Source organism: Podarcis pityusensis (assembly GCF_964106645.2).
Source record: "Podarcis pityusensis genome assembly, chromosome: 7".
Lineage (NCBI taxonomy): Eukaryota > Metazoa > Chordata > Lepidosauria > Squamata > Lacertidae > Podarcis > Podarcis pityusensis.
In genome coordinates, this window is record NC_138031.1 from 39253777 (window position 1) to 39263291 (window position 9515).

The window sequence follows — 9515 nt, forward strand, 5'->3', positions numbered from 1 at the left end:
GCACGACCCAATTTCTTGCACACTAGTTCCTGACAGTTCGGTTGACCGAATTGTCCTAGTGTGATTTCAGTTAATAGACCAATTGCTTTGAAGCGTCTCTTTTCTCTTTTGATCGCCTTTGACTGAATCTGCAATCGTGAAATTAGAGCTAGGAAGGAAAAGGGGTGCTTTCTTTTTTCTTCTCTTTCCGAAATAAAGGTCTCTTTCAAGTGCTGCTCAAGAAACTGAGAAAGGGGAGAGGGAAAATACTTACGAGATGATTTGTAAGTAAGACTGTTTTTTAAATGGCACATAAACTAATTATTTTTGAAGAAAATAATCTCCAGTATCCTCTTCCGTTTCAAGCTCAAACGTACAAGGACAAACTCTTCGTTACCCCAAGCAAAGGGAGGCTGTGTGTCCAGACTGGAACACACAATCTCACTAGTGGTGATGTTTTCTAAAATAACATTTTCTTTTTCTTTTTGTTTTCACGGTGCTGGTGTTTTTCCAATACGAATGTGGGACGGGGACCTCAAAGGAAGAGATGAGGAAGTGATCAAGGGAAATCAAAATCAACCTGATTTAATCTGGAACGCTTGATTTCATTCGGCGGGCGCCTTGCCGATAAACTTAAACCCATCACGGGACAGATAACTCCTCTTCTTTTCCTAGAACTTGATCCTCCTTTGCAGAGTGGCATTTGCCAACCTGGTCCGACCCTCCCCCCCGCCAGTGCTTTAGACCCCAACTCTCAGCCCCAGCTAACACGACCAGTGTTCAGAGATGGTGGGAGAGCGCAGTAACAGCAGGCGGGCACCAGGTTGACAACGGATTCCTTCTGAAGTACACCCCCAGCCTGGATCAAGCGTTTTGGTGTCCTTACACAAGGTTGTGACTGGGATCACAATCTACCCACACCTCCTACCTGTTCTTCCCAAACCTGTTCATTTATTGCCAGAAATTTTTTAAGCGGTAAACTCACTATTTTGAGAGGAAAGGCAGTTGGAACACCGCCGTCCTTTATTTTCAAACCAGCTGTAGTGGATAATCAAATTATTTTGCAAAGAAATACCCTTTCTAAAAGGGAAGCTACCTTTTACTAGATCCCTGGGACCTATGAGCCAAAGCCTCATTGGGGGAAGGCAAGAGAGCCCGAGTTTCGGAGTTGCAGAAGGGGGTGGAGTGGAAAATTCGTTTGCACGCAAATCTCCTCTTGACTGCCTTCAGCTTTTTTCACTTCAGCGGTTTAGTTTAGCAAAGAGTAGCGAGGGGAAAGAAAAATCGTGCGACCTCTGCATCTAGAGCCCTGCTTTAGTGACTCCTCTGGAAAGCTCTCCAGCTGTAGGGAGAAATTGCCTGCATTTAAACAAACTTTCTGAAGTATCTGAAATAGTATTACTGTATTTGGAAAGCAGTGGGGTGGGGATCTTGAGATTCGAGTGCCAGTCAGATTATAGTTCAGTAATTGTATGTTCATGTTTACTGCTTTGGAAGATGTCGAGTATCATCGAACTCTCCCCCAAAGTCTAATACCTTTAATATGCCCCCTTATAATTCGAGATATTGGCTGGAGGTAAAACCGACTCTGCTTTATACACATCTCACTCTACAACCTTCCAGCTTCTAGGCAGAAGTCTTATTAAAAGTGCCTACTCCATGATCCTTGTAGCAGCAGCGAGGTGACCAGACAAGAAGTGTGAAGTGCGAATTGTTTGACCAGCTCTCCGTTCTCCTGTTTGGCACAGAGGAATCTGCCTCGGACCAAGCCAGACCATTGACCCATCTACCTCCATGTTTTCTACACTGACTCCCCCCCCCCCCCAAGATGTTGCGAGCTGAACGGGGACCTTCTGCTCTACCTTCCGCAAAGGTGTTGGGTATATTTATATAAACACGGCGAAGCCCGCAAGAACGACACCATCACTATAACCACCTGAGTTATTTTATTGCCGAGCTGTTTCCAAGTCAAACGTCTACTGGGGGTTCCCCAAGTCCCACCCCCTTCTGTACAAGGACCCCTTGAAGGAAGCGGGTTCGGAGGCGAAGGGCGAGTTGCCTCGTAGTGAGCTCGAAGGGCAGCCTCGCTGGCTCTGTCCGATGTGGAGGTTACAGCAAGAAGGGAAAGGGGAAACGAAGGCTCCAGCGGGTACTTAAAAAAAAAAAAACCCGCTCAAAGTTCCCAGGCCCGGTTTCTAAAAATGTTTCAGTCAATAAATTACAATAAATAGAACCGAGGGATCCACTCCGCTCCTGCCTCTATTCCCGTCCGCAGAGTCCCTCTCACAGCTCCGGATAGCCTCCCCCTCCTCCCGCGGCTGCGCAGTAGTAAGCGGCGGCAGAGTTCGCCTCCGAGGCCTCGTGGCTCGCGTAGGGAGGGAGGCCCAGTTCGCCGGGCCGGCAGCCGAAGGGCAGATACTGCTCGAACTCGGCGCGGTCCACGTCGGCCAGCAGCTCCACGTCATGCGGGGGAAGGTGCTCCAAGCCGACGGCGGCGTCTCCTCGACGGCAGGCTTGCTGCTGCTGCTGTTGCTGCGCGGGATCCTGAGCAGAGGCGTAGGCGGCCACGGGAGCCGCGAAGCGGGCGCGGAAAAGCCCGGCGCTGCTGCCCGCAGGGGCGCCGTTGCAGGGGTACTCGGCCCCAGGGGGCGTCGGGTAGCCGTAGGGCCCCAGCAGACAGCCGCCTTCGTCGGGCTGGTGAGGCGGGAAAAAGGCGGGCTCCGCGCAGGCGCCGCTCTGCGACTCGGGCTCGGGGGTGGGCAGGTTGTAGCTCCCGAAATGGGCGCCCAAAGCCGGCAGCGGGAGAGGCGCACAGTCTCGGTAGTGGAAGTTCCCGCCGGGGTAGCCCGGCTGCTCGGGGTACGGGAGGCCCAGCCCCTCGCAGCCGCTGCCCGCGTCCATGGACAGCCCCAGCTGGTGCTGCGGGTGGTGGTGCTGTTGCTGCTGCGGCACCGGGAGGAAACCGCTCCCGCCTTCGGCCGCGCCGTCGCCGCGCTTGAGGCGCTTCACCTGCTTCCTCCGCCGCGGCCGGTACTTGTAGTTGGGGTGGTCGCGCATGTGCTGCAGCCGCAGCCGCTCCGCCTCCTCCACGAAGGGCCGCTTCTCCTCCTGGGTCAGCGCTCGCCACGACTGGCCTGTCAGCGCGAAGAGAGAAGCGGGAAAGAAGGTTTCAAACAGGCGCCCACAATTCAGCCTCGGCTGCCAGTCATTCCCCCCCAAACCTCGCCACACTCTGCCCGCTGGTCTTCCCTCAGCCAGGCAGGAAAACAAGTCAATGGACAACGCAGTCCTAACACTGAAGTTAATCCCATACAGCCCTCACCCCAAACCTCGGCACACTCTTTGCCAGCTTGGCGCGGACTTTCCCTCAGGCCGGAAAAAAAGTCAACTGACAGTCCTAGTAATGCCTACTCAGAAATGGATTCCGTGCTCCAAGGTAAATGGGGATACGACCATTGCCTCCCACACCACCTCACAGCCCTCTCTGGGATGGGCAATCTGTGGCCCTTCAGGTGTTTCTGGATTCCCAGCTCCCAGCAGCGTGAAACAGCCATTATTGGTCAGCGGTGATCGGAGCTGAGGTCCAGCAACTTCCGATGGGCCACAGGTTTCCACGCTCCTCTCAGCATGGTGTAGGCAAGAGGGATGCGCCTTCGTGGACGCACCTCTTCGGAGCCGGGTCGGTTGGTTCTGGCTTTCGGGAGGGGGCGGTTCAGGCTGCAGTGAGGTAGCCAGCATTTGAGGGACGACCACAAGCAGCTTGCTTAATAACTAGAGTCTATTTGACACTTGTATCCAAGCTTAAAACAAGTGTAGCCCCTTCGGGAGTCGGGATGGCAGAAGACTAGTTTATGTGGATAAACAAGGGCAGCTGGCCGGCCTCCTCGCGCCCCAAACCCAGCAGCTGAGAGGAGCAGCGCCGGCATTGGGAAGAAACGCAGGCCAGCCGCCCTCCTGGTTGCGAAAGAGTATTTCCCTTCCCGTTCCCTGTGCCAAAAACGCACGTCGGATTATAGCAATGTAAATAAATATGTCGCCGGAATCTGAATCTTTGCCGTCGGACCTTCCATTAGCTATGTCGAGGTTTAAGCCTTTTCAGCCCTCCTGCTCCCGTGCTGCCCTCTTAGCCAGACCTTTTGAAACTCCCTCATGCCCACCCTGCCTGCGTGGGGGGCGGGATCGAGGGCGAGAGCGGCCTGGGAACTGCTGCTCTGCCCCGTGCGCTCCAAGCTCCCGAGTTACTCCTTCCCAGAGAAGGACCCTCCTCTTGCGGAGATGGCAGTTGCTTTGGGGTGTGCTCCCGCGCATAAAGGCCAACTCTTAGGGGTCGACGTCCCTTTGGCGCCCCCAATAAAATATTGGAGGGGGCCGACCCCCCCCCCCACGTTGATGGGCATAGCCTTTCACATGGTGTGCTTGCCCCACGTCATGTGATCGATTATGCGGGTAGGTGCTTACCTGCCCCCCCCCCATATATTTTATTTAAGTTGACACATCTGCTTTCACGCAGCTACTTGGAACCTCCTTGGATTTACTTCCAAGGGAGCATGCGTGGGATTGTGCTGTTAACTCTGTTGTAAGTAACAACAGCAAGGTCTAGGGACTTTCTTTGACGCTGGCATCTTACAGTCTCCCCCCCCCCCCTCCCGTTGCCAAGCCTCCCGGGCACTTACCCAGCATCTTGCTGAGCTCGGCGTTGTGCAGATCCGGGTTCTGCTGCGCCAGCCGCTTGCGCTCGTCCTTGGCCCAGACCATGAAGGCGTTCATGGGGCGGCGGATGCGCGCTTCCCCTTTGGCCCGGCCCGGGCCGCCTTGCTGGGCTGCATCGGCGGCGGCGGCCGCCTCGCCCTTGCCCTTGCCCTCCGGGCTCAGCGACTCTGCCCACGGACACTGCATCATGAGCGGAGGAGGGAGCGAGCACCGTCCTTGGTCGTCGCTGCTGGCGTATCCAGCATCGGGGCTGCTCATTGCCACGCTGCTCCGCCGGACCCACCCGCTCCTTGCCCTCGATCCTCTTCCTGGCGCCCCCGCAAGGCAAATCGGGATGGCTTGCTGGCAGGAACGCTTGGGAGAGACTCCGAGCGACACTCAGGCGGTCCGCGCTGGCTCTCGACTAGCTGGCGGCCGGCACCGCGCGGCTTCGTTTAAACTGAGCCCGGGCCAATCGGCTTCGTGGGCGGGGCCGGGGACTGTCGCAGCGGGCGAGCAGAGGACCAGTTCCATCTGCAATTCACCTGTATGGGAGCTGGCCAGGAGTAACCTTTCCAGCGACAAGTGGATTTTTCCATGACTTGGGGCTACGTGGAAGTAAATTCCATTGAGATCAATGGGATCTACTTTCAAGTTAAGGGCGATTGGGCTCGGAATTAGAGAGACCCGAAGGTGACTCGTTACAGGTGACCGAAGAGGATGTTTTTGCTTGGGATCACGCTATTTAAATAGTTTGTTTTTATGGGAGGGAAAATGAACCACTTTCGACCTATTTTATCTGTTTCCTGTCTGCTGGACGTGTTTTCTAGACAGGAAATGTCATTGGTAAATCTGATGGAAGAAATACATTTTGAGAACGGGCTTTTAGAAGTGCATTTATAATATTTAAGCGTTACATTTGTACATGATACGTTATCGTGTATCATAATTCGTTAAATTTTTGTATCGCATAGGTACACGCACACAAATGGACTCTAAATATATATATATTGTAAATGCAAGTATCATATTTATTACGGAAAACTATGCTCTAAATGTACTTCTTTTGTTTCTCAAACTGCTGCTGATGTTTCAGTTGGTATAATTAATTCAGAGTACTTGAACTTTAACTGGTTCATTTCCGATTATTTCAACAGCAGGAACTCAAGCACGTTTTAAAGGGTTTAAGTTTTTTCGCACTTAAGGGATTTCTAACATTTCAGCACAATATTATGCAATGCGTTTTTTACGATGTACATTAATGCACAAAATTAACAAGAGTATCACCTACTAATTTTTAAATGCTTTAAACCTTGTAACCTGCTCTGCGACTTGCTGGTGAAGGGCAGGTAATGACTTTAATCATCACCATCGTCATCATCACACCACCTGCCAAACCACTATTGTTAACTCAACATTGCGCGGTCATGTAGGGGGTAATGAAAATCTAAGACACTTGCTTCAAAGAACCGGAAGTAAACTATACTGATTCCAGCGAAAAGGACTCCCAAGTGTAGCTGTAGGTTAGTATTTACGTTAGAAGGCGATGCTAGTAAACGCACTGATGCTTACATGCTTTGAATTCGGATCTAATATTTTTTCTGAAATCAGTGGTGCTTATTTCAGCGTAGTACCTTCTTCCCTAAATAGCCTTACTGGAAAATAAGCTCCACAGCGGGACTTGCTTCCGAGTAAGCATGTATTGAGTTTCGCTACAAGGCTTGGTGTGGCCGTCTGGACAGCTTCAGCCAAAACCAACATTCAGGTGAACGTAGTCGCTCCTTGCCTTAACTCAGCCTCGCCAACTTGCGCTTCCTGCGGAATGCAATTAGTTGTTTTTCTTTGACCATTTAGTTATTTTTATTTGACTATATCGTAAAGGTTCCCCCTGATCCTGAAGCCATTCCGAGTTTAGTGTTTAGAATCGAGATTCCCAGGACCACTTGGCTGTGAGTCAGCCTAGTTACTTTGGATCCAAGCTGTGGGTCAAAACGCCGCAGGATTGGATTTTGCAAAATTCCAGTGTGAAAATAATTCGTGGATCAAGATGTCTGAGATACTGTGCAATTAGGCTTATATACTTTGAACTCTATATTTATTTATTTTATTTTAAACCCCCAAATTATATTTTTTTGCCGCTGAAAAGGAACGAAACTCTCTTGAAATGCTGGTGATACTTTCTGCCTCATCTTACTAGCCATTAACTAGGAAACACTTCGGGATTCCCCGTCAAAATATTTATTCCGCCTGATAGCGGGACTTCGCCATGCACAACCTCAGGAAAGCGCAGAGCGCCTGAGTGCTTTGTTAGGAAAGTATCTTTGACCCTGCGGCAGACGTTACAGAAACAGCTTCAGAGGAAACAGATTGCTTCTCTGTGGGACATTTACGTACATTGCGCTAGAGAGCCTTCAGCCCCGCATCCCACGACGTCTGCGTAAACTGCGATCCACAAACAACTGAGGCCAGATTGTTTGCAGTTCAGACCGATCTGAGGTCAAGGGGATTGTTGCATTTTAGAGCATTTTTTTAATTTTACTGCAAGCGAAGTGCATTGGGTCCCTTGTATGTGCGAGCCACGCGCTCCGGGGGGTCGATCCAGCAGTCCCTTGTCTCTAACCCGGTTGTTGGAAGGTTCTCTGAAGAACCTCAGCATCGCCCTTACACCGAGTCAGACCATTAGTCCATGCAGCTTAGTATTAATGTACCTCCCTGACAGACAGGCCACTGTCGGGGGGGGGGGTCTTTCCAAGCCCCGCTCGGGGTATGCCAGGAATCGAACCTGTGATGTGGCAGGCCACACACCGCCTTTAGGGACTTGAGTTTTTTGTTTCATTTTGTTTTCGAAAATCAAGTTCAGGCCACAGCAAATTTTCCGTTCCCGATTCAGCGCCCTAGGATGAAAGGCAGAGAAAGGCGTCTTTCGAACTCGGCTCAGAACTTTCGAGCGAACTCTTGGCAGAGATCCTCTGGGAATTCAAGGATCCGGAGCGACAGAAGGGGATGCGGATCTCGGGAGAGGTACACCCCCTAGAGACCCGCAGTTCCCTCGCACCGGTTTATGTGCAAGGACCTGGCCGAAACCGGCACCGCAAATCTATTTGCTTGCGCGCTCCGATCCTGGACACGCGACTGTGGAAATTAAATCCCGCAGCAATCGCGATCGCTTTGAAGTTTGGGATCAGGCGATCTATCGGCACTGACTGCCCCTTGCCAAGCACCGTCCAGTTTCGTTGCGTTGGGCTAGTGCTGCCTGCATTTCACTCCAAAGGAGTCAAGACCGGAGTAAGACCAGTGAGATCTGAATGTGCCCAATTTGGGAAAGTCCCCACGTGCTCCTCGTAACCCAAACCCCGAAAAGTGCTGCTGCTGTGTCTCCTCTCGGCCCGGGATCCCGTGTTTCCCTTGGCCCCCAGACCCAGCGGGAGGGAGCTCCCTTTGGGGACAAAGTGACCTTTTCAACTCGCGGCGCTGGAGCAGGGAGAGCGAGCGCCCTTTGCTCAGAGACGCCGCCTTTCTATTTCCACCGTTTTCCCAAGCGCGGCGTTGAATGGCTGCGGATCTGCCCGCCACGTTATCAGAGCCGGCCACAAATGCCACATGAAAAGCAGCAAACATCCGCAGGGCTTCCTGCAAGGCGCGCTGGCTCGCAAGACAAGCTGAGGGAAGAAAGGGAAGGTGGGTGGGTGGCCCCCGCACGGGGCGCGGGGGAGGAGGTGCGCCTACTATATATCACCGCACACATTGCTCGGGACAATATTCGACGCAATGTACTGCACACACACACACACACGTAATAGAGACAATACCTGGTGTGCGCACATGCATATACGTGTGTGTGTAAGAGAGAGAGAGAGAGAGAGAGAGAGAGAGAGAGAGAGAGAGAGAGAGAGATGGGGGGGGGGTGTCCACTTCTGCAACAGACCTGCTGCCAAATAAGTATATTTATATTGTGATAGTTTCTATGGAGCAGTATTTCCATATGAACAGGACTTGCAAAACCGTCAGTGAAAGCAGGAGGGTAATAAATGGTATAGGGAGAAACACCCACTGTGAACCCGACAATGGCAGTTGTTCTTGTCACTGATTTCCCCATAGATAGCAGCAATCTTGACAGGAAATCTGTCAGTGACTATCAGAACCCCTCTTCACTTCTCGCTCCATCATCCCTGAGCTAAACTAAACTCTTCTAATTAGCTGCCTAAGCTTCTAATTAGTGGAGTAGACTTTGCTCTTAACACACTGTTAAACTGTAGTTCACAGTTGTTTGGAAATACTTAAAAAGTTCATTTTCTTATAAAAGTGGAGAGTAAAAGAAATAAACTAACATAATTATATGTATACCTACTTAAAAGTGATGTCTTCCTGATTTCAGTGGGGCTTACACTCTACTTGATTTCAATGTGGCCTAGGGCTGCAATATGATTTGTGGGCTGCAATCCACAAACTGGAACAGACTTCAGCAATCTCAGATTTAACAGACAGCCAGGGCACAATCCACAGTTTCTTACACCCAAACCCCAAAACATGCTGAGTGTTTATTCTATTTTATATCCTGCCCTCCTTCCAAGGAATTCAAGGCAGGGTGCTTGGTTGTTCCTTTCCCTATTAGTGTTCTTACAACAACCCTGTGAAATTAAGACCAGTCCTTGTCAGACACTACATCACACTGGCCATCTAAGTCATAAAGAGTTTAGGATTGCGGTGGTATTCATCAATGTCTGTGGAACTGTGTGATCTCTTCAAGGTTGCAGTCAGAGACTTTAATGGAAATGCAGCACAATCCTATGTATCATGATTTTGCAGAAGATGAACTGAGTGATTCAGAGGGGTTTACATTCAAGATA

The 9515-nt window shown here is 51.1% G+C and overlaps 1 protein-coding gene across 1 annotated transcript; it reads right to left on the reverse strand.

Annotated features, from left to right (window-relative positions):
* Window positions 1-1908: 1908 nt before the first annotated feature.
* On the reverse strand, window positions 1909-5476 carry SOX17 (SRY-box transcription factor 17). The gene is made up of 2 exons (XM_081014365.1): window positions 4653-5476; window positions 1909-3113 (listed from the first exon to the last, which is right to left on the reverse strand). The coding sequence occupies exons 1-2, from the start codon at window positions 4945-4947 to the stop codon at window positions 2263-2265; spliced, it is 1146 nt and encodes a 381-aa protein (XP_080870491.1). The 5' UTR covers window positions 4948-5476; the 3' UTR covers window positions 1909-2262.
* Between the last annotated feature and the right edge of the window lie 4039 nt (window positions 5477-9515).

Bases quoted from the DNA above. Each gene is read 5' to 3' on its own strand.
- SOX17 (XM_081014365.1), bottom strand. From the start codon at position 4,947: ATGAGCAGCCCCGATGCTGGATACGCCAGCAGCGACGACCAAGGACGG. The intron at 3,114-4,652 runs GTAAGTGCCCGG...TCGCGCTGACAG, and splicing joins CGAGCTCAGCAAGATGCTGG to GCCAGTCGTGGCGAGCGCTG.